The sequence below is a fragment of the Centruroides vittatus genome, unplaced genomic scaffold (genome assembly GCF_030686945.1).
Source record: "Centruroides vittatus isolate TY-2023 unplaced genomic scaffold, ASM3068694v2 contig_482, whole genome shotgun sequence".
NCBI classification, from domain to species: Eukaryota; Metazoa; Arthropoda; class Arachnida; order Scorpiones; family Buthidae; genus Centruroides; species Centruroides vittatus.
The window spans coordinates 1,982,839-2,010,079 of NW_027122272.1; the positions used below are offsets into that span (position 1 = coordinate 1,982,839).

At 30.7% G+C, this 27,241-nt stretch overlaps 2 protein-coding genes and 2 long non-coding RNA genes across 4 annotated transcripts; all 4 read right to left on the reverse strand.

Moving 5' to 3' along the window:
* Window positions 1-10,393: 10,393 nt before the first annotated feature.
* LOC136977904 (E3 SUMO-protein ligase KIAA1586-like) lies at window positions 10,394-13,699 on the reverse strand. The gene is made up of 4 exons (XM_067273493.1): window positions 13,674-13,699; window positions 12,100-12,467; window positions 11,107-11,941; window positions 10,394-10,958 (listed from the first exon to the last, which is right to left on the reverse strand). Exons 1-4 carry the CDS (start codon window positions 13,697-13,699, stop codon window positions 10,394-10,396), a joined length of 1,794 nt encoding a protein of 597 aa, XP_067129594.1.
* Window positions 13,700-16,486: 2,787 nt separating this feature from the next.
* On the reverse strand, window positions 16,487-20,912 carry LOC136977893 (uncharacterized). Its single transcript, XR_010881144.1, has 4 exons — window positions 20,882-20,912; window positions 20,632-20,712; window positions 19,230-19,253; window positions 16,487-16,528 (listed from the first exon to the last, which is right to left on the reverse strand). It is a non-coding gene; the product is annotated as an uncharacterized lncRNA (long non-coding RNA).
* Window positions 20,913-24,619: 3,707 nt separating this feature from the next.
* LOC136977894 (uncharacterized) lies at window positions 24,620-24,937 on the reverse strand. Its single transcript, XR_010881145.1, has 3 exons — window positions 24,922-24,937; window positions 24,775-24,804; window positions 24,620-24,682 (listed from the first exon to the last, which is right to left on the reverse strand). It is a non-coding gene; the product is annotated as an uncharacterized lncRNA (long non-coding RNA).
* Window positions 24,938-25,958: 1,021 nt separating this feature from the next.
* LOC136977905 (uncharacterized) lies at window positions 25,959-27,006 on the reverse strand. The gene is made up of 6 exons (XM_067273494.1): window positions 26,927-27,006; window positions 26,800-26,837; window positions 26,508-26,594; window positions 26,391-26,426; window positions 26,230-26,310; window positions 25,959-26,150 (listed from the first exon to the last, which is right to left on the reverse strand). The coding sequence occupies exons 1-6, from the start codon at window positions 26,988-26,990 to the stop codon at window positions 25,959-25,961; spliced, it is 498 nt and encodes a 165-aa protein (XP_067129595.1). The 5' UTR covers window positions 26,991-27,006.
* Between the last annotated feature and the right edge of the window lie 235 nt (window positions 27,007-27,241).

Sequence of the window (27,241 nt, forward strand, 5' to 3'; positions counted from 1 at the left end):
GAACTTCTTTATTCTTTTAATTAGCTTCAAAATGTACTGTACACTTCGGGTCTTTTGAGCCCTCTACTGTTGGAGCATACAACTTTCATAAAAACCAACTGAAGAGGGGTCAAAAGACCCGAATTGTACATTTTGGAGTTAATTAAAAAGAATTAAGAAGTTCTAATCTGGGCAAACGCATATTGTGGTGTGATAAGACCTCATTAGTAGCCAAATTGTTGTTATATTGATTTATTATATTTTCTCTTCTATATTGATAGAAGAGAAAATATATTAAATCAAAGGACGTGAAGCATTTCATAACAAATAGTTTGACTATTTTTAATAATTCGTATTTCGATATTAAAATATTATTGATAAGAAAACTAGATTATATTTATACCGTGATATTTCTCGTTTGCAGGAACCTCGTTCTAATCGTTGTATGTTCCACTGTAATTAAATATTTACATATAAGTAAATCATTTTAATAAGATTATGGATTAATTTACTTACTTCAAAAGCGAGTTTTTCTGCCTCCTGTAAATACATAATATCTTTATTTTGTATATCAATATCAAAATGTTATTATCAGTCAAAATTACAATTAATATTATATTTAAACGATCAACGTTTTATTCAATAAAGTTTGGTATATTATGAAATTTTAATAACTTAAAACGTTGTTATAAAATGTAAAATTTTATACAATTATTTTGCCAATATTTTAATTCGTATTTAGAGAAGACTTACTAATTTAAATTGCTGTTAATTAATAATTCATCTTTATTTTTTAATTATTTGATTAATTCCGAAATAATATCTCCCCTGCGATTTTAATACGAACAAATTATATTCGGGAAAACATGTAATAGAGAATTTAATATAACATAAATGCTCTCCCATAGGAGTTTCCCATACTGCATATTCTTGAATATAATATAACATTATATATAAGAATATATTAAAACATTAGCCAAGATTAAGTTGATTACAATATTTTCCCGAAGAGGAAATTCAAGTCCAATTCGTGTCGCTCTTTTCTTCCAGAATTTATAAATTATTTAATTAAATAATTTATAAACTTATAAAAAGATTAGTGATAAATTAATTGTTAATTTTTACACGACAATGAGATTAATCGCACAACTGTAAACCAAATTTGGATATTCAATTAATTGAAATTTAACATCAATATAGCCTGAAAAAATAATGCGACAATACAGGCTGAAGTTTGATTCAAGACAATAAATAATGGATGAGTGGATGGGCCAAGACAAAGTTTCTCTACCTTTTTAAGTCCAAGGGACAGTAAATTGTCTGAAAAAATTCTACGGACCACTAAGTTATTGGGCTGCAACTTGAAAAAATTGTAGACCTATAAATTCTCACTGTCGTGTCTTTCCTTAATCTCGAAAAAGGAGTTAGGTAGATGAAAGACGAGACTAGATTTAGAAATCTTAGGTGCAGGAGGCGACGCCCCGATTAACTGTGTACGAACTTTCGATGCAAACCGAAAGTTACGCTATTTCAATTCAAAACTTTTCTCCTGAAAGCAGTTAATAGATGACCGGCATGACTCTATTGTTAACGAAAAAGTATGGTGTACAGGGGCAAGACACTACAGTACTAATTTGAGATGGAAAGCATATATTTTAAATTAATTAAAAATATGATTAAAATTGCAGCCTGGCATTGTGACGATGTCACAATAAATAATTGATCGTTGTTTTTTTTAAACTTATGTGGATATTGGGGATATACTGTGCCATTTACATAATAAATCTAAAAGCATGTTTTGAATACATATGGAAACACAATTAATTAAATTGGAAGTAAACTATTAAAAATGAATCATTATTGAACAAAGATTTAACCGTTATTAACCGTTAAGTCCGCAGGGAGGTTTAAATTAAGTCTGCCTGGGGACCACAGGTTGAGAAATGCTGAGCTAAGACAACGGAATACACCAAAGGGAATGATGCATGGAGATCTGGCACCTATTTAGATGGTTTTTTTAAAAACTTTTTCCATTGTACTTGCTTGGTCCGCTCTCTGACGTGCTGGTTGGATGTTAGTTGCTTTGGCTATTCCGCCCCGTGTTGACTTTCCGCTGTGTGGGCACTAACAAGGAGTATTTCAGTTATGCTCCCACCTGTTTTGATGACACAAAGGCAGTGTTTGATATTATAACGCAATCCCCTAAACGGTTTCATTCTATGGGTCATAATGAACAAGTTATCGGGGTTTAAAAATTAAGCACTTCGATCATCCTATTGTCAAATATAATCAGTATCAGAAAAGATTACAGTTTTTAATACAGATGTGAAAAGATTTTCGAAGACAATAAATTGACCAAATTGGTACATATTGTACAAATTTGATTGAAATGTTATTTAATTTTTATTCTTTTCAGTGTGTTTAAACAATCTTTCTGTAATAATTTAACGTTAATAGACATATTCTATTTATGGAATGAAGAATACAGTCTCGTAATTTATTATGTTGAGTTGATCAAGTTTTATAGTATGTAGATAACATTATTATAAATGTATCCGAGCTCTGTTATATTCTGTTGTTTATATGGATTATCTTGAAAAGCGTCTGGTTAATTATATTTTGCATTTTATAAAGAAATAGACGAGTAAAATAAAAAAATAATAATTCAAAATAAAATTATTACATCTTGAAAAACTTAGCTTAGCTTGATGTGAATTTCTTTTGTCAAAATGATTAATATCACATTGAAAAGACGCAAAATATATTTTAAAAATCCTAAAAAAAAAAAAAAAAAAACTCAAATTTAAAATTTTTAACTTGTAAGCTTTTATTTGGCGTCTTTTTTCTTATTGTGAAATATATTTTTCTAATGTAATGAATTACAACAAACGTGTTCTTACGTTAATGCAAGAAACTAATGGTCGTTTGCACGTTTTCAATTGTTGATAACTCCGTACATTCTGAAAAACATTCATTCTTTTAAATTAAAAAAATACAATAGAATATACATTTATCATCTAAATTACTTATATCTATTGAAAAATGAAATAAAAAATAAATCGTGATTTTAATAATGTATGTAGAATCTTATATCAATAGTTAAATTGCTATTAAATCTATATAAAACTACTTTTTGTTCAAATAAATTCATTTTTACTAATTCCTAATAAATTTTGATTAAAAATTGACTATACGTTTGAATTAATATTTATTCTCAATATTTAATAGGTAACATTCTCAGAAGGCCTAACATTAACGAAAACAAACATTGATAATTGGCTTTAAAATAATACATTTTTTAATAAAATGAAATTATTCTTTGGTAATGAATATTGGTAGGTATATGTTATTGCTAGATTGATTTATTTATAATCTAGCAATAACGTATCAATATTTTCGTTGAAAACATATTCAGTTTGTTAACAGGTATTCATAATAAATAATTTTAAAAAGTTTTTTTTATATCCATTATCATCATTAATTTTTTATTTATATCCGGTATTGAATTAAATCGTTGTCATGACCAACGAATCGACCTCTTTCAAAAATAAGAAGCAATGTTGCAAATGACACTATTGGACTAAGTTGAATTCAATGCTTACTCCGTAAAATAAGGCAAAGATGAATAAATTAAAGAAATAAAATATATATATATATTTAAAAAATTTTAAAGAAACTGTTTTTATTCACAGATACACTAAAAAGTAAAAAGTAAATTTTTTTCAGCTCGCACAGTATTCTTGGTATTACGCTACCAAAAATAAAAGTATGGGACTCTCATGGAAAGCCCAGAAAAATTGTTAGAAAATGTAACTAAGAATATTTCTAAATATAATCGTAAGGTTTCGGTAATTTTTGCTAAAGTTGTTTGCAAATTCTAAAAAAATTAAATGTATTGTCACCGGGAATACATGTGTGTAAAGTTTCAACTAGATCGAAAATTGGGAAATGGATGAAAATTGAGTTACAGGATTTTATCTAGATAGACAGGCAAAAAAACAGTAAGTTAATAAAAAAAACTTATAATAAAAAGGACAATGAATTAAATCTTTTAATATTAATTTAAGATGTATATGTATTGTTTGTTTTTTTCATTTTAACCACTTAAGAGGGGGATTTTGTACCGTTAAAACGAAAGGCTATGTCCTTCGAATCCGACGTTCACCCAAGCTCAATAATTACTCAGACGACGATTTTATTCCCATTATATTATTTAAATATATTTTCGATCGAAGTTTTCACCAATCTCTCTTCTTGGTGTATTATATTTGCTACTTGATTATGTCTATGTAAATAATCTGTCTGTGCCAAGAGCTTGCAACCGGAAGTGATGTGTTGTATAGTTTCTGGCATGATGTGATATTTTCTGCATGTGTCATTTGTGAGTGTTGTATCTTTCAGTATGTGTTTTTTTTGTAGTTTTTAGTATGTATGACCTGATCCTGTATGGCAATCATGAATCCTTCCGTTTCTCCAAAGAGGCATCCCCGAGCTAACCATCTGTTTGACGCAGTTTTGTCAACAAAATCCTGGGCTAGGTCATAAGAATGCCTGCCATGGAGTGCCTTTCGAGCCCACGATTGCTTAATGGTGTCTATGCTTTTTATATGTTGTGTTGTGTCCGTACGACGTGAGTGTAAGTTTAATGGCGTGTTATTTGAGTCTGCTAGATTTACTGCTTTATGTAACTGTGATGTTTCTTGTTTTCTGTGGAAAAACTCTCGCAGTGACTGTATTTGTTTGTAGTGAAGGTTAACTATGTCAATCAGGCCACGTCCGCCATCTGTACGTGGAAGGGTTAATCTTTCTGGGGCGGATTTAGGGTGATGTTGTTTATGCTTAGTAAGTGTTGTTCTTGTTTTCCTTTGGAGTTGCTTGAGATCTGTGTGAGTCCAATATATAACTCCAAAAGAATATGTGAATACTGGGATGACATACGTGTTTATTGCTTTAACTGTGTGTTTTGCATTTAACTCTGTTCTGAGAATAGCATTTAACCTACTTTGGTATTCTTTAATTAATCTTTGCTTTATTTGTGTATGTTCTGTTAGTTTGGCCTGTTGGAATCCTAAATACTTGTAGAACTCGCCCTCTTCCATGGATTCAATAACGTCTCCATTTCCAAGTGCAAAACCTTCTTTCTTCAGGATTCCTTTTTCTGTGTGAAGTGTTTTGCATTTGTCGAGGCCAAACTCCATTTGTATGTCCTTGGTGTAAGAATGTGTAATTTGTAGGAGTTGATGAAGTTGTTTTTGTGTGGATGCATAAAGTTTTATGTCATCCATGTACATGAGATGTGACGGTGTAAACTGTGTTGATTTTTCATGTCTGATGTTGTAACCATATTGCGTGTTGTTTAACATATTGGATAATGGGTTCAGGCTAAGCAGAATCAGAGAGGACTCAAGGAATCTCCTTGAAAAATTCTGCCCTAATGAATATTTGGTTTGTTTGTATGGAAGTATTACTAATCCTGAGATGTAGTGTTGTTCTCCAGTGCTGCATAGTGTTTTGGAAGAATGCAATGAGTGATGGGTGTATTTTGTACATGTGTAGAATATGTAGCAGCCAACTGTGTGGAACACAGTCGAATGCTTTTCTGTAGTCTACATATGCCATGTGTATGTTTCTGTGTTGTTTGTGTGCTTGCCGTAAAACGACTGAATCTATGAGTAACCGTTCTTTGCATCCCCTGTGATTTCTACGGCAACCTTTTTGTTGTTCCGTTAGAATGTCGTGTTCTTCAACATATTTGTATATTTTGTTTGCGATACAGGAAGTCAATAATTTGTAGAGTGTTGGAAGACATGTAATTGGTCTGTATTGTGTGGGGTCTGTGGTATTGTTGTTTTTAGGTTTCAAGTAGGTGATGCCCTGAGTAAGAAATTTTGGCATATCTTGTGGATTGATGATGCGTGTTAGATGTTTAGCTAGTTCCTGGTGCAGTGATGTAAATTTTTTGCACCAGAAATTGTGAACGTTGTCTACACCAGGTGTCTTCCAGTTGTGTCTTCTGTTAACAGAGTAGTGGATGTCGTGTACGTTTATTTTAGCACAGGGCATAGTTGGTATGTTACACAAGTTTTTGTTCTCTTCCTCAATCCAGCCAGCATCAGCACTAGACCAAAGAAAAGACCAGTAAGTTGTGAGTTCTTCTTCTGTTGGTGTGCCACTGTGCTGTGTATCAGTGTTTGTTTTGGTACTGATTTGTCTGTAAAAGAGTTTTTCATTGTTTGTGAATAATTTATTTTGTTGTTTTCGTAGTGAACAATGTTTTGTATCGTTTGAGTCTACGTGCTTTGGCTGCGAGTTTTTTGTTTTAGTGTGTCGATGTATTCTGTAATGCGTGTGTTGTAATGTTCGTGTTTTGTGTGTTTTGATTTTCTTGAAAATGTTTTTGAGTTGTTTCTTTAATTTGGGTGTTATGTTGTTTTTAGTGTATTGTGTCAGCCTGCCTAATTGCTGTCTAATGTCATTTATTTGTGTTTCTATTCTTCTCTGCCAGGGAGGCTTGTGATAGAATTGTGTTTTGTGTGTATCTGTCTGCGATTGTATTTTCAGTCCATGGTGTGTCACTACTATGACTGCCCCAACATAAACTAATGTATAAATGTCTGAGAGTGTAGAAATTGAATGAATGTAGTGTGGTAGTAAGTGAGTGAGTGTTTACATAATTTAGTGTTTTTCCTACTACCTTTGACGTGTTGATTTTTGGTATTCGTGGTCGTTGTGTGAGATCTGTGCCTGTATATTTAGTGAGTGTTTCCTGAAATATAAGTAAGAGCGTATTAACTAAATCTATGTCTACGTTATCAGTGGTGGTGAGGAAGTGTCTGTAGTATCATTAGTGGTAATTGTTGTATGTGTATTATTATCAATGCTTGTTGCTGGATTATCCTGACAGGTTACGTGATCTTTATTAATGTTAGATGTTTCTGTCTGTTGATGTATTTGATCAGCAACCTGTTGTTTGATAAGTTCGAGTGTTGTTTGTGGGATATGTGTATAATTGTTCTTTTTTGATCAACAACCCTTTGTTCGGTGATAGTGTAGTAAGTACGGATGATAAACTCGTTCATTTCTATTGTCCATTTCATCCGTTGGCGTGGTTTCCAGCCTTTGTGGTCTGTGGATGCATTGCCACAGAAACACCAAGGCTAGGTTGGTTCCTCACATCTGTTGAGGGCATTGCAGTAGCCATACTTGGGCCAGTACTACTTTTCACCACCGGTAACAAAGGGAGACTGTGGCTTATTTTTCGAACGTGAGCCTCTGCCTAACCCACGAACGCGGACTTTGTTAACCCGGGCGACGTCCGAGCTGGTATCACACTTTGATCTGGTTACTACCATGATAAATATCTCCACAGAATGTGGATGTGGTCACTCTTAGCTTGATTTCTCCCCATAGACCTTACTGGCATGGGTGTCCCTACCAGGAGCTTGTTCTCCAGCCTGCATTGCCCTATGGATCAGTAAAATTACTGGGCTCTCCCACCACGACCAAGTGGTGACCACGGGAGAGTTGTTATTATTATTATTATTGTTGTTGTTTCTAGAAAAACATATAGTAAACTCTATTGTAGATTGTACCTTTGTAAGTTATTTGTTTTAATATTTTACATCTTTGTTAAAAAAAAATTAAATTACAACACAATTTTATCATTTGTAGAACTGAAAAAGGATTGGTGAAAACTCTGATCGGAAATGTATTTAAATAAAATATCTGGGAATAAAATCGTCGTCTGAGTAATTCATGGACTTGAATGAACTTTAGATTCGAAGGACATTTCGTTTTAAGGCTCCAAAACCTCTTTTTTTAAGTAGTTATAAAAGCGAATGATTATAATCCGGCAAATATTGCTAATTTTAGCTTAGTACTAATATTAACTACATAATACTAGAAAAATTCTGAAAATATAAAAAAAATGTTCAATATAAATGTTTCAATTCATTAAATATAATTACCGTCCTCAGGCATCCTGTTATCTTTAAAATAATAAAATCATTAAATTGTAAATTTGTAAAAGATATTTAATTAAAATATTTTTAATTGCTTTATTTTCTTAACTTCATTATTAAATTACATTTGGGGTGACGTTATTACATTACATAGTTTCGTTATTGTCTAATGTTGTCATAATAAACGTGAACGTCGAGCGCCGCTTACAAGATAGCAGCGCTCGACGTTCACGTTTTAGAGTTGAAAACTTCGGCCGCTACCTCGTTAATAACTTATAAGGTTAAACTATTTAAAGTTTCAATTGAAATATTTATGTAGTTTAAAATAATTTAAAAAATTTTATTAACCATTTTACATCAGAACCGTACTAAAGTATTAGGAGCCTAAGTGCCAAGAGCTAGAGAATTATTTGCTTATATTGTGACACGGATGTGACAATAAGTATGTATATATATATATGTGTGTACATAAATTTATTTTTAATTAATTGTTGTACAATTTAAATCATATTTTAAATCTATTTTTTAAAATTTTATTCCTTTTCGGTTTCACGATGCAGTTGCACGGATCTGCTTTTTGTACTTAAATGTTTTTATATATGTAGTAATCATAATAAATTCATAAATATTAGATGTTCAAAATATAATTATAGTCTATATTATATTATATTTGTAATGATTGGTGGATATTATAAAGAAATTGGTGGATCTTTATCACATATGGAGAGTCTCCATACCTGATAAATATCCACCAATATCTTGACACAGTTAGGTATAGATATTTTAGGTATTCTAGCTTTTTCCCAAAATATGATACACTCGTGTATTACAAGATTTGCGCTTTCACTCACAGTTAGTTTAACTTCGTGAATGTTAAAAAACAAAACTGCGAGTACTTGCCGATTTGACGGTAATTTTGCACCCGTGATTTGGTGGTTTATCTCTCCGACTAAGAAAATATGTTTTTTAGTGCTTCGTAATTCCACTGACATCTTCGAAAAAAACTATACGTGTTAATAGCCCGACAAATTGTGTTAGAATGGCAAACAAAGCGAATACGTGCCACTTCTCTAGCACTACATGTATGGAAATAATTCGATGCAAGTCGGCACGGGTTCTAGTGATCAAAATGAGCTGAAATTTATTGTGGGAGTATTTAAGGGTAAAATAAACAAAACTAGGTCCTATGCGTTAGGAAAAAAAATATTCGAAAAATAAGGGACACCCTAATATATATATACAGTACATATACATACTACTGTACATATATTGTCGTCATTATATTTCCTATTAAAACCTCTAAGATCTGGTATTTGCCAAATTCCGTGCCAAATTATGAAGTAAAAAAAAAAATTCGAAAAGAAATCCAAAGAGTATTTTATCCACTTAAAAAGATTAAAAGACAAATTGAATGGACATATTGAGAGAGGTATTTAGGAGTGTGATGAGATAATTTATCATGATTATGCAGCTGCAGATGTATTAGAATGCATAATAGATTATGTCGCTGACTTTGTTCCAAACAAATTTAAAAAATTTTACAGGTTGTGAAGTTTGTATTAAGGCATTGACCAAAGATGAAAGATATCAATCTGTGGCACAGTTGACTAACCTCAAAACAAAAAGCAGACTCAGATATTCAAATACTTTTCTTTTTTCACTACTTAATCAAATTGAACAACAATTATCAGTCTGCATGCTTAGTTATGACCAGTGGTGATATTCGAAACATTTAACAAAGGGTTCGCTAACAGAAAATTTTTCCGTAACATCTTTGGTCCGGAAACAATAGTGTGTTGAAGGTTTAAAAACTTTCATACGTATTCTGTCCCGTTGATCTTTTTTTTTTCTTTTTTTTTACGCGGCAAGATTTTCCAACCCGAACCTATCGGCAGGAATACTTTCTATAAAAGCTTGCTTAGTTCTATCACCACTTTAAACTACTTATTGAAGAAATAAAGTAACAGACATTTTTAATAGTTTCTTTATTCCAAGTAGCCTACTTTTTGTTTCTAACTTTATTACTTTCGGATTCAGGGACCCCTATGGCGTCAGGGCCCAGGCCCGGTAGGCCCTGCTCTAAAGACGGCACTAATTAGCAACATTAGCGCAAAAACTGACCTTAAGATACCCATATAAATGAAAAACAGGCGTTCGCAAAATTAAGTCAGTTAAAATTTAACATTGTTTATGCCATAACTATATATATATTGATAAATAATAAAAAAAGAGTGTTCAAAATGGTTTGTTTTGTATATATTTTAATAATTTTCATTCAAAATATTTTATAAACATAAAAATTGGCTCTTTTTTATCAGAAAAAGTCATAGGGAAAGCAGATAAACAACAAAAACTTTTTTAAATCAGTTATTTTATCATTAGGTATTATTATAATAATAGACACAGCCATAATTATTATCGAACCCAAAACAAACATTATTTGGGTCATAATTCTAGTCCAATAATTTCCATATCATACTTCGGTTTTTGCAGGTTGTATTGGGGACTTTTGCTTTCACACTTTTATCACTAGCCAGATGGTGACCTTGTCTTAGCCAAGATTTAACATGTGGAGTAGCGTCGAAATCTTCCAAACTTCTTCCCATTAAATTAATTGTCATTAAATGGCTGGTTGTATGGATTAGTAAAGAATTTCTTTTAACATCCATAATATCATTCATCGTACTAAACCCTCTTTCAGTTTCAGCCGAATTAACAGCAATTACATTTAAAATTCTTCTAGCTCTCAAAATAGTAATTGGAATATTTTTCTGTTTTATATCTCTGTCATCCACCAAATCTCGAAAATCGTTTACAGGAACAACGTATTTTATTATTTTATTTAACTGTTTTAATCTATTTTCATCTTCAATCCACGGTGCTTCACAAACATCATCCGGCCAAGTTTCATGATTTAATACATTGAAAGAATTCAAAAGATCATTATACTTTTCATTTTTATTGTCGAATAACAAACGAGTTGTCATGTGTTTTACTAAAGAATCAAATAATTTTTTTCTAGAAAATACAATTGATGTTTTTTTCCTACTAACTTCAAACGGAATATTGTATTTTTTAGTACTAACAATATTTTCTGCTTCTATTTCATGTGTGCCCTTATTGTTTTTTGAAATTTATAAGTACAGTTATAGTTCGTCTTATTAACCTGTCAGCTTTAATAAGTGATACATTTCTTTCCTGTAAGGCTGTAGAAAGTAAAGCAATTTCTTCTAAGATGTCATTCATTAAAGCTAAATCTTTCAAAAAGTTTTCATTTTTAAAATATGAAACCAATCTTGCTTCAGGATTATTATTAAAATGACTGTACAAGGCTTGATACGATTTCCAAACTGCTTTGACAGTCCTAGCACTGCAGGCTGCCCATCGAGGTCCAAATATTCTCCCTATTTTAAGTACTTCTGTTCCAAGTTCTTTAGCGACGGCATTTAATTCTCTCTGATGTTTATTTGAAGTATGATAATAAACATAAAGTTTATCGAGAAAATGTTTAAAATGATTTACTGCTTTGATATCTTTTATTACATCATCTAGGGACAACTGAATGCGATGTGCTAGACAGTGCCAAATGCAAATACCTGGAAATTTTTGTTCAATTCTTGTTGCCACTCCGGACTTTTTTCCCAACATTACACTAGCACCGTCTGAGCAAAATCCAATAAGATTTTCTTTTAAATATTGTTCGTCAAAACCATGTTTTTCAAGAACTGTCATTAAAGTCTTAAAAACGTTTTCTGATGTTGTTTCTTCTAATTCAATCAGATCAATAAAAATTGTTATGCTGTCCTCGAAATCCATCACTTCAGATTTCAAATAAATAATTAACACACTTTTATGTGAAACAGTTGAGGCTTCATCAATAATAATTGAAATTTTTGATCTTGCAGTTATAAGTTTTCCAAAAATATTTCTTCTTATTTCTGTAGAGATATGCTTCGCGATAAGTGGAACCATAAATCTTGAGTGCGAGGTAATTCCCAAATCTACATTATTTTTATTTTGTAAAATTATTAAATTTGGAAAATCAGTAAATGGTTTATTGTTCTTAATTATAAAATAGGCAGTATTAAAAATGTGTATGGTGCTTTTTAAAAACTTTTCATTAGCCACATCGATATTTTTGGAAATAACGTTTTTTCACCTGTTTTGATTATTTCCCCAGCTTTCTTGTGTGATGCTGATTCATGATGCTGTTTCAATTTTTTTCTGATTGATGCTTGTAAAATTTTCTTTTTTGTTCCGTGAGGTTTAACAGAATATGATTTCCATTCTAATGAAACGTGTGAATGTTTAGCACTTTCAACATTTAATGATCCTACTTGTGAACACCATTGACATCCAACATTTTCATTGCTAGCAATATGAAGCCATTCGTATTTTTTAAAAAAATATTCCTGTTGTGAAGCATTCCAGCAGTGTAATAAACGATTACTACTATTATTCTCAATTGATGTCGGTTTCTGTTTATCTTCACTAGACGTTTCCGGTTGTTCTTTATTGCAGTTTTCACTAGATATTGTTGTTTGTAGTTAGTTGCTCTTCATTGTCAATATTTGCTTTTTTAGATTTGGTTATAAAATCATCCAAAACCCTTTGTCTTTTTATTCTAAAAACGACCAATAATTAATTATAATATTAAAAATTTTATACACTTTGCAATTTAAAAATATATTACTTGAGCGACGAACGACACGTGTTCCGCAGCCATCTTGTATTTTCTCACGCGCGTGGGATTGTGGGATCTCTCTTATGACTGGATCTAGTTTCAAGAACTCTCTTGAATCGATCGCGATTAAACCTCGTTTCGGTCGAGATTGAAACGGTCGAGAGAGATCGCACCAAGACATAGTCCCCGACCTTGCTCACAATCTAGATTGAAATGCTCGGTACGAACGGGGTATAAGGCTCTAGTTTAGTAGTATTACAGAGTATAATACGTATACTTTAATATATTTAAAAAAAAAAAAAAACAAAACCACTGAGAAATGTTCCGTGTGTTTAACAAGGTTCGGAAAACTGAAAATTTTAACAACGGGTTCGGCCGAACCTGTGCGAACCCGCTGAATATCACCACTGGTTATGACAATTTGACTAACGGAAACGTAATTTTTCTGTGTTAGTGCTTCTGCAACAGAAGCACTAACACAGAAAAATTACGTTTCCATGTAAAGTATATAAAAATAAAATGTAAAATATTATGTACTTCTAAGGTTAAGGTAATATATATATTTTTATAGAATATTTATACCTGCCATATTTACTTCGTGCATTGATTTTTGCGAGTTTTTTAAAATTATGATGATAGCAGCGATGACTAAAGTTCGGGTTTATATGCTAAAATATGCGCATTTATATGAAAATATTTTCCTAATGTACTAATATAGGCTAAATATACGTTATATATATATATATATACACATTAATATATATATATATAATGTGTATTATTGAGTTTATATTGTTCGAATGATCCGCTATTAGGAATTATGCTGTACTAAAATTTGTCGCAGAAAAAATTATACGCCAATACAAAACTGCTGTCAAGTGTATACAGAATAAAGCTGTTAGTAAAGGACACTTCTAAATGTCAGACACCTTTAATTAACGAGCATTTTAACATTTTTCGACGCGAATAAAAGACATTTATTTCTATTGTCTAGTATGTATTGATTTACAATGTTGAGAAACATTAAACACCTCAAAATAAGGACAAACTCGTCACTGCCGTCGATATCCGTCATTGAGAGGCTAAACCCTCTATAACCCCTCAAATTTTTTACACACCTTTCTGTTACACCCTGTATAAGTGTTTGACAAAAAAACTCAAAAATTTAGAAAGATATCAAGCGGCAGAAAATATTTAAATAAAAACACACAAAATTATGTTATCTGAATTACATATTTAGCCTATATTAGTACATTAGGAAAATATATTCATATAAATGCGCATATTTTAGCAAAAATTTTAGCATATAAACCAGAACTTTAGTCATCGCTGCTATCATCATAATTTTAAAAAACTCGCAAAAAATCAATGCCCGAAGTAAATATGGCAGGTATAAATATTCTATGAAAATGGCATTCGTTAATCTGTCCTACTTGGAATATACTGTATAGCCTATTATTATATTCATGCCAGACTCGTTTTCTATTGATTCGCTTCTATTAAAATTAGAAATTTAGTTCATGTCGCAATTATGAACATATTAAACTATATAACAGGAATGCGATACGTAAAGTAATTTTCCCAGAATCAGCGGACACAAAACCAAAACCAAAATTTTCAAAAACAACTGCTTTAGTGATATTTATAATTTTGTAACAATAAAATATGTTTAGAAATAATTTAAATAAATGATATAAAATTACTTGTATTTTAAATTATAAGTGAGGTAATATCTTAATAAATATGAGTAAAGTAAATAAAATAATGTTTACTATAATTTTAGGAGCTCATTGCACTAGGCGTATAAAGCGCTGTTTGTGTATTTGATCATATATATCGGTTATGGCAAAAGATTGTATCCGCTTTTGTAGAAACAAATATAAATTTAGATAGTTTATTACGGTAAATTTTCGTAGAAACGAACATCCATAAATCTAAATGAATTTTATTTATTTTATTTACAATTTTATTTATACATACCTCAGATACCTGCTGTTTCTTACAACACATATCAATTACAGAGTCTATACGTGGCTTAAAATAATAATAAATTTGCATTTAGTTAATATTAGGTTTTTAATAGTATTTTAATAAATCTCTACTTCTAAAATAAAATTTAAAAGAATTACATATAAATAACATGAATAATTAAATATGAAATATTATAATTAGGGATAATATGATATGCTATTTTCATAGTGAAATTTTTATATTTTCGATTCAAATTTTTATAAGATCTCAGAGTAAATTCTGGATAAAATCAATTTCACGTTTCTACAGACTTATAGCAAATCGAATCACGATTCTTTATGACAAATTGCAATTGTTAATTGGAAATCTATTTAATTACATTACACCGATGACGTAAGTAGGATTTTTACTTTGGGATCTTGGGATTTTAGATCTTCCTTTTTACTGAAAGGAAGATCTAAAATGTACAATCAGGATGAAGAAAAATTAAGCCTCACTCCAACAAATGTTCTAGAATGTTTCCGGTTCATCTACTGTAAGAGCAGCTTCGAGAACAAACTCGATACCGAACTAAAATCTCTCTTCTAGTCTAGAACAATTCACAGTCACGTAATATAAATAAGCGATTGATAACCGAGTATTCAGTTTTTTATTATAATAATATATGAAATAATTGATTGATATTGAATTATTCATTGATATAATGTAATTTTAGATTTGTAGAATTTTTTTAGCTTAACCTTTATTCCTAAAGCCTCTGAGGAGGAATGTAACACTCATATCACTTCCCTATAAGTACTCCAAAGCGTTACATCTAAATTAGACTTTCTACCTTTCTATAGGTAGAAAGCGATAGCATAATTAGCTGTTATAGGTATATGTATTTATATAATAATTAAATGGTCTATTTTGTTTATAAAAAAAAACGGAAAGATAAATTCTAGGAATATAAATCACATATCCAATAGTTATTAATGTTTTCCCCTACTCGCTCCCCTGAAATTTTTTAAATAGATTCCTGCACCCAATGAAAATTCGTTGAATGTTTTTCATTTAAAGGCTGGGCCGTCCATTTTCTCCTGTATAGATAGTATTTAGCTTAAATTTACATACAGCTGTAACTCCCAAAGACTCTATCTCCACAGAAACTGAAAATCAAGTTGCGCACTTTTAATCATATCATTATCTAAATATGAATTGACTGGTGGGTGTTTAACAGTCGACTGGTAGGTTTTAGTTAATTTAAGCATGGCCAAACCTTCAAAAATAATTAATTCTCATGAAAGTAAGTGAATTGAAACCCAAAAATTATTACAAAATTATATCTTGTATGCAACATTGACAAAATTCAAACTAGTTATCTGTGGTAGACGATACCTTCCACCGCAGTTAAATATACCAATTTTCTCTGATGTTGCACAACCAAACTCAAATGTTTATCAAGCGAGTTAAAGTGGCACTCTATCGCTTGGGAGACCCAGGATCGAAAAACCCAGGAATTTTTCGGGGGTGAACTTTTGGGTATATTGGGTTCCGTTTTCACCACCCGGCCGCCCCGACATATCCATTGTGGGCCTGGCTGAATCCATAATTGGCTTGCTAAAAATGGCCGCCTTAGTACCCACAAGGCGGAAACAGTTTTAAAAATCTTATTGACAAAATCAAGTAAATTAGCTCTACATTGCTGAAACAGAGAGAACGCAAAAATTTATATATTGGATTATAGAGGAACAAATTATTAAAAATAAGTTTTATAAGGAAAAGGTTTTCAATTAAAACTCCGTTTCACTTGAAAATCCTTTGCTTTTTTATTTTTTCTTCAGTGATTTTTGACGAGATGTTTTTAATAATTGAAACTTTAAAATGTTTAAAATAATGTTACTTACACCTTTTAGACGATTTTTACAATCCTGGCTCAATTCGCAGTTAAACGCTATAAAATAAAATATATATTTATACATTTATTTTTAATGCAGTTGTAATTGTATGTTTGTTGAGTTTTCTTTACAGGTTTTACTGTCTTATAAATTGTTTTTCTTTTAATGTTTCTGTTGGTGGAAAAAAAAAATTGTAGATGGCGGTAGAAAGATCAGCAAGAAACTTTTTTTAAATTCATCAACGATGAGTAAACGGTCAACGAACTTTTTGCTGTATTGTTTGTAAATGAATAGAGTTTTTTCTTTTTGTGATCTGGTTCTTGAGTGTGTCTAAAAGTTCGGAACAACATCCCTAATCGCTGAGAAACGCGACTTTATTATGTTTATAAGTTGTGACCTACTCCAGAAAAAAAAAGAAAAAAAAACAAAAGTTTTCTTCCAACTAGGTTCAACCGTGTAAAAGACAATTATGGGAGCAAAAAAGGAAGTCTGAAATGGAAAGGAACAAACAAGTAGAAAAGAAAATAAACTTCACTCTAAGGCAGTGGTTCTGAGCGTTTCTCGTATCGCGGACCCCTGTAACCCCAAACTAATTCTCGTAGACCCCAACTCCTAATTCAATTACTCGCATGGCTACAGGAATGCCTAGCTCTTGCAGGTTTAGTATTAATTGCATACATTAAATTTATCAATAAGTAAAATATATTCCAACACATTGTCTTTGGTGACCTGATATTTATTTCTGGATCGATCTGTCGTCGTTATCATCTGACTGTATAACAATAATTCATAGAAATTTTTGTCTTCAATTTTAATGTATTATTCAATATTTTAACTATGTATAACAAGAAGTTAAATTTTTCTTTTTGTTTTGGTAGCAGTCAGCGGAGAAAATCCGGATTCACATAAATACGTTCACGAAAGTAGGAGCAAAATCTTGATCGCTTTCTCATTCAAAGTAGGATAATCTTTGCTAACTTTGATCCATACCCTAGGCACGGTTGTCTTCTCCTTGAATAGTTTTAATGATGCATTCGAAGACAATTCAGCAAGAATATCCTCTTCAGCCAAAGAGAGTTGCTCGTCTTCGTGGGTAGTGAAAGGATCCAAGATTCAATAATTTCCCACTTTTGGGGAAGTAGGCTACTCTGTGAATTTCCGCTGCATCTCATGAAGGTGTGGCCTTATAACTGGCGCCAATTCAATGGCATTGACATTGTTGCTTTCACAAAGCCAGAGAAAAATTCGAAGCAGTTACTATCAACTTGGCGACTCCACATTTGCAACTTCTTTTTGAAAGCTTCAGTGTTGTTGAATGTGTCAAAAATAGTTTTGCTTGCACCTTGCAAGCTTACATTCAAGTCATTGAGATGTTGATACTCAAGATCAGCAAGATACGCGAGTTTTACAATCCAACTTACATCAGACAAAGAATTTGCCGACTCAGTCTTCTTGTGTTTTTTCGGGAATTTCAACACCTCCAGTTGCAGTTCATACAAGCATGTAAGAACTTTTCTTTTTCTGCGCGACAGCCAACGGAAAAGGAAAAGTTGTCGCACAAAATGGCAAAGAGATACGTGTTCAATGCATTCGCTTTCACGTAATTAATGATTTTCACTGCAATTGCAAGTACTTCATATAGTTCAGGATACATTTTCTTTGTCACCATCATTTCCCTGTGTCATCCACAGGGGAATGCTGGTAAAATGAAATCCCGAATTGATTTCATTCTATCACCTGCGACTGCTTTTATTAAAGATATCAATCCCGAAAGCGCCCCAGTCATAGCAGCAGCTCCGTCAGAACAGACATCAAAGCTGCTTCCAATTGAGTTCCTTCGCACGCAAATAGTCAATGGTATGAAATATCTCGACTCTAGTTGTTCTTCCTGGTAACTGAAAGCAGTACAGTTCAGCATTTATTCCTGGAAAGTCAGTGATGCGAAGTTAGAAAAATCTGACATACACCAGCAAACAGAGCTTGTTGAAAATGTCAGTTGACTCGTCCACTTAAATTGCAAAAATCTTGGTCTCTTGAAGTCGAGTCATCAACTGGCTTTCGACATCATTCTTATGCAACAGGCAAACGTATCATTAGAAAGGAGAATAGAACGCATCTTTGTAACTAATTTGTCACCCAAATGAACCGAACAGTCAACAATGGAAGGCAGAATAAAGATCTCCAACATAAAAGCTTTCGTAACTTTTGAAATACGCAGTTCCACCAAAAGCGAGGATTTCAAAACGAACAAACATTTGAACTCTTTTTTTTGTCCCCAGTTGCCGTACGATAACTCGGTTGCCGAACAAGTTTCTCAGCAGAGCTGGCCACCGATGGTGAACTTCCTATACCTACTATGTTAAAGAAAATCGATTACCTGACCAATCAACGACAGGAATACCAATTCAGAAGTTAGTGGCCTAGCATCATGATACAAATCATCGATGACGTTGCTATTTAAATTACACTTCAAGACGCATGCGGGAAAGATACTATTTCCGTTTTTCGGTACGCGCCACAGTTGAATTTAAATCAAATTAATTAATAAAAACAGCGTTAATTGACATTCACGTACTACAAATGGCATCCAAGAATTCGTGTTTAAATATGCTTAAGTTAAATTAAATGACAAAAATTTATTAATATATTATAATATTAATATGATATTTAATATTCATTAATACTAGGTAGCCAGTTAATTAAAACTAAAAACAATAATTAAACTTTAAAAATAATAAAATAATAATTAAAACTGACCTTGACACCGATCTGAGACTAAAACTAAAAATAAAATTATAGTTAATTAATTAATTAAATTGTTTAAATTATTTAAATTGAAATCAAATCAATTGAAACAATATTTCGGAAAGTGTGGATAAAGAACTTATTGTCTGATTTGGTTACTGACTCTTGACTGATTTGGTTATTTCACGCAGGCGGTTGGAGTTGAGTCTCTATTTACAGCACTTCTTTGTAAAGTGTTGGTTTCGGTTTCGTTTTCGGATGGCGGTGATGAAACATTTTACTTTTAATATATATATATATATATATAGAATAAATATACATATAGATAATATAGATAATATAATATTATATTGCCTTTATAGACATTTTATGCATGAAACTCGGCTAAGAAGATAAAAAAAAAAAGGCTTTGTTTTGGGATCGGGAACAAATTAATTGTTTCTTATGGGAAAATCGGTTTTCGAACTTTTAGAAACGAATTAAGTTCGAAACCCGAGGTTTGACCGTATTAATAAATGAAAATGATATTAAATCGTATTTCAATTTTCATACAAATATGGAAAATAAAATATTCATCTAAATATCTTCAATAGAATACAAATACAGTAGATTGATCGATTTTGTAAATAAAAACTGTAGGAAACAATTTTACTTTCCCCGGCTGTTATATGTAACAGAGGGAAAGTATGGCGATCGGTCAAAAAATGACCTCTCCCAAGATTTTTATACATTTTTGTACTCTTGAGAACTTGAAAAGTCGAGAAATTCAAAAAAGTTGGGGGTTTTCCTGCGTGTATAGATGCGTGTGTGTGGAGAGCGATTTTGTTCTTGTTCACCGACTTTGAAACATAATAACTTCTGTACCTTTTGTCGAAAATGTCTGAAATTTTGCAGGTAGGTTTGTGTATTAGGAGGATTGATACTATTAACTTTTGGTGGTTAAAGGTCGAGGAGTAAGAAGATAGTCGTGTGTCAAATATCTAGTGGTGTCTGTCTTTACTCGTTATTATTATTTATAATTTTCATAAAACTCATCTCTACCCTCAAAATTAAGGTTTTTGGCATTTTATAATAATTAATAATATGAGATTTTATTTAAAAACTTTTTATAACAAGTGACGCACATACAATTATAACTCTTGTCAGGAAAGTTACGCAAATCGTTGCTGGATTTTCTATAAATGCATTATCAATTATTTAAAGCTAAAGTTATTTAAAAATACTCAATAAGTTTTCTTAGCTAATTTTTATTCAATTATAATGAAAGTGTCATTAATGTTTTTAATTTTATTTTTCCCTAATTTACACTAGGTCTATACTGTATATAGAAATTTTAAAATAATTTTACAAATAACTTTATAAATCATTTTCAATAAAATAAAAGAACGTTAAATTTTTCTTCTTGAGTACTTACCTTGTGTAATAAAAATAAACAAAAATATTTTCTTTAACATGCTGATTCAAATTAAAACTATTTTACGAAGACTTTATTATCCTGTAAATTACATTATAATAAACTTTTAAACTTATAATTATTAATTTAATTAGACTTTAATTTCAATACTATAACTTAAAATGCGTACATTTTAATGGTAATTTTTATATTCATAAAAAAAATTAAAATATTTTAATATCTTAATATATAAGAGAATTATCCATCTAACCTGCTATCCAGATTTGTTCAATGTAATGACTATGTACAGTCACGTATAAATCGTAAAGCAGCTTATTAAATACTTCGTCTAAAATAAATATACGATATTTTCGTGAATTTGAATAATAAAAATTCAGTTGATTAAATACAACTGGACTCATTCAAAACCGGAAGCATTGTGTATTCGTATAATTCTGTATAAATAATACATAGAATGAGATTTCCTTTTTAAGTTTATTATAAATTTGAATTGAATAGGGGGAAAGCAAGAAGCAGACAATAACAACGTAATATTAAAAAACTTATAAATTTAATATATATGCATAATAAAAAAATATAAATTAATTAAACAACAACTAACCCGTTATATATAAAGACCAACAACTGCCGAATTATCGGGCTAGCAATATAATATAAATTAATTCATATAAATTGAATTATTCAGTAAATTAAATGTTTATTAATTTTTCAAATACAGTATACAGGGTGTATCAGTACAGCGGTTACAAACTTTCAGGAGAGATAAAGTACACCTAGACGATGGGAAATCACATAGCAATGCATGGTCGGGAACGCTTTCCTGACGCAGTAGTGACGACACAAAACACAAGAAAGAAAGGACGCGAACAGGGTGAGAAAACATGTTTATTATTCTTAGTACAGCAAGAATGCTGAAACGTCTTTGGTTGGTGTACCGATACGTCAAGTCATTGGTGTACGAAACTCCCCGTTAACAGTGCTGAGGAACTTGTTGCACGCATCGTGGCAGCTGCTGGGGAAGTCCGGGACACGCCCGGTATTTTCGACAACGTTAGATCTTCAATGCGGTGGAGATGTGAGGCCTGAATCACGGCCCGGGGTCGTAATTTCAAACACCTTCTTTGATTTTTGCTGTACTAAGAATAATAAACATGTTTTCTCACCCTGTTCGTGTCCTTCCTTTCTTATGTTTTGTGTCGTTACTATCGCGCCAGGAAAGCGTTTCCGACCATGCATTGCTATGTGATTTCCCATCGTCTAGGTGTACTTTATCTCTCCTGAAAGTTTGTAACCGCTGTACTGATACACCCTGTATATAGGCCTAAGACGTTATTTTTTGACATATTCCAATTAACATTATGTAGGCTATATGCATATAATTTTAATATATATATATATGTTGCAGTCAAAACCAGTTTTTAGTTAGGACGCGTTTTAACTAGTTGAAACTAGTTTATATTGGATGTCTTTGTTAAAACCCGTTTTGTCTAGTTAAAACTAGTTTTAACTCAAATTCATTTTTGATTAGCAGTAAATTCTAGTTATAACAAAGACTAGTTGAAACTAGTTATAAACTAGTTTCAACTAGTTAAAACGCGTTCTAACTAAAAACTGGCTTTGACTGCAACATATAGAGTGATTCGGGGTAAGATGGTAAGCGGGGAAAGATGCCTACTTTTTGATATTTTCAAACGGTGACGTCAGATATTGTCATGTGTTTGTATGATGAATCGTTGGGCCAATATTGAGTGCGGAAAGCTGTAGTTGGCAACCGTTACCTCATTTTCTACATCTGAGAAGAATAAAAGCAAGATAAGAACGAAGTTTTTGTTGTGAAATGTTTCTAGAATCATTTTAAAACTAAAAGTTAAAATAGAATTTATTAAAAATTGCGAAAAACAATTGTGTGATGTAGTTAAGGTTCTAAAGTTTCCATTGTGAGCTACCGCCGATCCCAATCGGACACGCTAGAACACGTGACTCCGCTAGGCATCTTACCCGACAAATGAGAAAGATGCCACATTTTTCTTGGGGTAACATGCCTATTTTTTTGTTAATTGAATTCCAATATGCCTATTTTAAATAAATTTTTGTTTTCTCGTTTTATTGCGGGATATGCATAGAAATTATATAAGGACGTCTCAAGAAGGTTTTTGCACTGAAAAAAGCTTTCAGATGTTATAAAGCACGTTAGAACGGGCGGAAACTTAAGAATACTTATACTGCGCTGTTACTATGAAGTACTTTATACTACATATGCAATAAATTAAATTTGGTTAAGATATTCGAAAATTAATTTTATGCAATTATATTTGTTATCTTACCCTAATGGCATTTGGCATCTCACCCGGATACTTGGGGTGAGATGCCTAAAATGCCAGACAGTAAAAAAGTCGTCATTGCAAACACAATATACAATTATTTTTCATATACTCCAAAGTTTTATTTGAAAAACATGCTCAAGAATATGATATTTTCGTTATAGGCCTCCAAAACCCAAATTATCGTTATAATTTCCTTCATAAGCAAAATGTTAAGCATCTTCCCCCGAATCACTCACTACACATAACTTTATTTATTTCCCCCAAACATATTTATGTAGCTTATTTATGTAAAATCAAAACATGCACAGCAGTAAAATAGACAAAACGGGTTTTGTCTAGTTAAAACTAGAATTTACTACTAGTCAAAAATGAATTTGAGTTAAAACTAGTTTTAACTAGACAAAAACGGGTTTTAACAAAGACATCCAGTATAAACTAGTTTCAACTAGTTAAAACGCGTTCTAACTAAAAACGGGTTTTGACTGTAACATATATATACTGTATATATTTATTTATTTATTTACAACTATATGCTACATATATATGTGTATAGGGACGAAGGTCCTATTGGAAGGATCCATCCTATCCGAGAATAAGAAAAACAAACTGTGCGAGATTCAGAGACGAAAGGCAAGGAAGAACGGCGACGTTTTTGAGCTACTTTATAGATTAATCTAAACTCTGTACAATCAATCTTTAATATTATTTACTGATTTGTTTGGATTTTTGTGAGCAACTACACTGTACTTTGTCTAAAACATTTAATTAATTAATAATTCTTCAATAAATGCCTCTTAAAACTTGATTTTTTCATTTTCCATCTTTTTACTCTGCCCAAGCTAATATAAATGTAAATACAATTTCAGACGACTTTTTAATTATCTTAAAAGATCTCACTCCTGAAGGCCTTAAAAGATGCTCTGTCACGAGTGCGCGTTACTGTGAACTTCTTCAACAGCAAGTCATTCCTGCCTTACAGAAACGGCAATGTTTACATACCACTATCTTTATGCAAGATGGAGCAGCTCCCACATTGGACGACAAGTTAAGGAACTGCTTCGTGCTAACTTTGGCGAGGATCATGTAATATCCAGAGCTTCTCAGGATACCTGGCCTCCTTGTTCACCGGACTTGAATCCAATTTTTCCATTGTTATTTCAATTCAAAAATTTTTCCCTAAAGGGAATTAGACAGATGACCGGCACGACTTTATTGCTAGCGGGAAAGTATTATGTACAGAACCAATTTGAGATGGAGAGCATATATTTTAAATGAAATAAATTAAAAGTATGATTAAAAATTGCAGCCCGGCATTGTGATGATGTCACAATAAGTAATTGCTCGTTAAAGTTATTTATGATAAACAATTTATTATAAATTCCTGCAATCATACAGTTACACAGGTTGAAATTAAAACTAATTACATCATTTTTGGTTTTTTTTCAGTTTAAATTGAGTACTAAAAATCAAATATAAAAACTACAAAATGGGATTTTTAATTTTAAATGGAAAATATAGAATAGGTTTCATCGTAAATATACAGTAGATTCTTCTGACTTAAGAAATGAACCAAGTTGATTTCTATAAAAACAAATAATAACGAAATAATAAATCAAATCATAACAGAAAGAAAAATCAAATTTATAAGAACAAAATATGCATACTTCTTCAATATCTTCTCTGACATCTCTAAGATATTTACTACATTCAAATCTATTATTAGGCGGCTATAATTAAAAATTAAACTTTCTTAAAAATAATTCTAATTCAATAAATAATTTCAAAAATGTTTTATTTTCTAAAAGTTTAATTATATTACCTTGATATCCCTGGATCCAGTTTTCATTATCTATTTTTTTGTCCATAAAAAATAAGAAATAATAATAATAATTGTATTGTCATTATTTATTCTTAGATAAAAATACTAATTTAGCATATTTTGGGTTAAAATAGACTATTTACTTACGACTATTCTTTGTTTGCCTCTAGCCTAAATAATTTAAAAAATTTAGATACTATTTTATAAAATATTAAAATTTATATATTAATTTAATCAAAACTAAAAGATACAATTAGAAATATTTTAAAATTATTTTAATTCAAATACATTTTATTAAAATTATATAATTGTTTTCAGATTTGAAAAGTAGTAATAAAAATTAAATACCGTAGAGGGTCTTGCAGGTAATTTTGGTCCGTTAAATGGTCTCTGAATTTTAATTTGTTTATAAATTAAGCGTATGTTTTATAAAAATAAATAAATAAATAAATAATTCATCTATTACCTTAGTAATATCAGAACCAAATAACAAACTTGGTGGCTGGTAGAAGTAACAAATAGCTTTTATTATTATAAATACTTTCATATAAATAAATAAAAATTTACATCCAAATAGAATATTTTCACTTCGAATACAAAAAATTCTATGAAATTAACTTACATGCTCAGGCCGTGGTCGAATAGATGATGGACGCTGAATATTTTATAATTATATATTTATTTAAAATTTTTTATACTATTTAAAGTTATTATATATTAAAATATATACATTAAATAAACTTACTCTCCTTCTCTCGATAAACATTTGATCATTTGAATAAATCTGGGTATTTTAATAATATAATATTATGTTAACGAAGTTATCGAACACACTTTTATAATGTTTTTATTTTATATTAAAATATATATATATATATCACTCACTACATATGGCTCGACAGTTGTATCTGTAAAAGACTCTTCCAATATTCCGGAATTTTTAAGCGAATCAATTAAAGTTTTTGTATGTTTCTTGTAAATATTGTGTATGAAAGTAAAAATTATTATGATACCAAATCAAACTGAAATTTTATATTATTTAATATTATAAATCACCGTTTCCCGAAGTGTGGACGCGTACCCCGAAGAAACAATGCAAATGTTTTCTATGTACAGTGATGCATAGAATAATAATAAAGTACTATAGTAATTTATTAAAGTATATTTCGTATGAATTCTCCTATTCAAGTTGTAATAAGTGCTGCATTTGGATAGTTTTCGAAAGTCTTTTTTGACAATGGATAATCTGTACTTAAGAACAGGTATACGAATGCCAAAACTTCGGGAAACACGGCTATACTTAATAAAATGTTATATGAAAATTTGTTATAAAATTTTCGATTTACCTGTGGAATTTTTTGAAATGCAAACGCTGGCTATTAGAAAAAAATTAATAATTATGTATTTAATATTTATTTCTTTTTAAATTTGTCTTTTTTTTTTTGTCTCATTTACCTGAATGACGCTGTCTTCAGCTAATTGGGAGAATAATTGCGATTGTTCAATCGGATAACTTGAAGGAACGTATTCGGGATTCTGGAAAAAGCATCATTGGATTTTATAATTATTTTTGAAATATTTTAAGTTTATATTATGTTTCTACAAAATATTATTACGTAAGCTTGTCTTTCAGTCATACATTCGCGCATTATCTGTAAAGGAATAAGAGTTAAATATCTGAATAGTTCAAAAATAAATATAATTTTTGTATAAAAAAAATTACATTTTCTTACTTTATGGAATTTTGTTTCGTTCGATTTAGCGCTCTCTAAGGAAGAGACACAACATGCCATAGCTCTTTCGGTAATAATGGGTGATTTCTGTAAGATATATTTAAACATAAATTCTTGTATCCAATATTTTTACTTAAAATAATATACACAGTATATATATATTTTCCTGAACAACAAACTTAAAATTACTAGTTTATTAGGATTAAATGATGACTTAAAACTGCATATTGTAATAATACATTATAATATGCAGTTTTATACATCATACTTTATATATTATAATTCAACTCACCGTATTTAAGCTTTGAAAATTCGTTAAAATTTGACTCCCTTTATATTGAAAAAAAATAATATATATACATAACATATATCATAAGAAGCTTTAATATATATTCTTGAAATAAAGAATATATATTTACCACATATTTTGACGAAGAATAAGAAAATAACTGGCAGAAGTATTTCTGATGACAACCGTTTCATCTCGCATGTTAAAGTAAAAATCCTAATCATTATTTTAATTCATTTATTGATCAAATCAGCTGAACCAATGATGATAAAATGCAGGATGTTTTGCTATTTTAATAACATTGGCCTAATTTTAGGCTATTAAAATAAATGTAAAATATTTAACTAAAAATAAAAATAACTTTTCCATTATCCAAACAGGCTTATTTATTTTAAGAATTAATTCATACAAACTCATATAAAAGAATGTAACTTTGCCTTTGTGG

Coding starts and splice junctions, on each gene's coding strand:
- LOC136977904 (XM_067273493.1), bottom strand. CDS start 13,699: ATGACGGATATCGACGGCAGTGACGA. Junction 12,468..13,673: donor GATATCGACGGCAGTGACGA/GTTTGTCCTTAT, acceptor AACAATATCTAG/TGAAAACTGCAATAAAGAAC. Junction 11,942..12,099: donor TGGGGAAATAATCAAAACAG/GTGAAAAAACGT, acceptor AAAATAATGTAG/ATTTGGGAATTACCTCGCAC.
- LOC136977905 (XM_067273494.1), bottom strand. CDS start 26,990: ATGAAACGGTTGTCATCAGAAATACTTCTGCCAGTTATTTTCTTATTC. Junction 26,595..26,799: donor ATTTTCAAAGCTTAAATACG/GTGAGTTGAATT, acceptor TATATCTTACAG/AAATCACCCATTATTACCGA. Junction 26,151..26,229: donor CTGAAGACAGCGTCATTCAG/GTAAATGAGACA, acceptor TTTTTCTAATAG/CCAGCGTTTGCATTTCAAAA.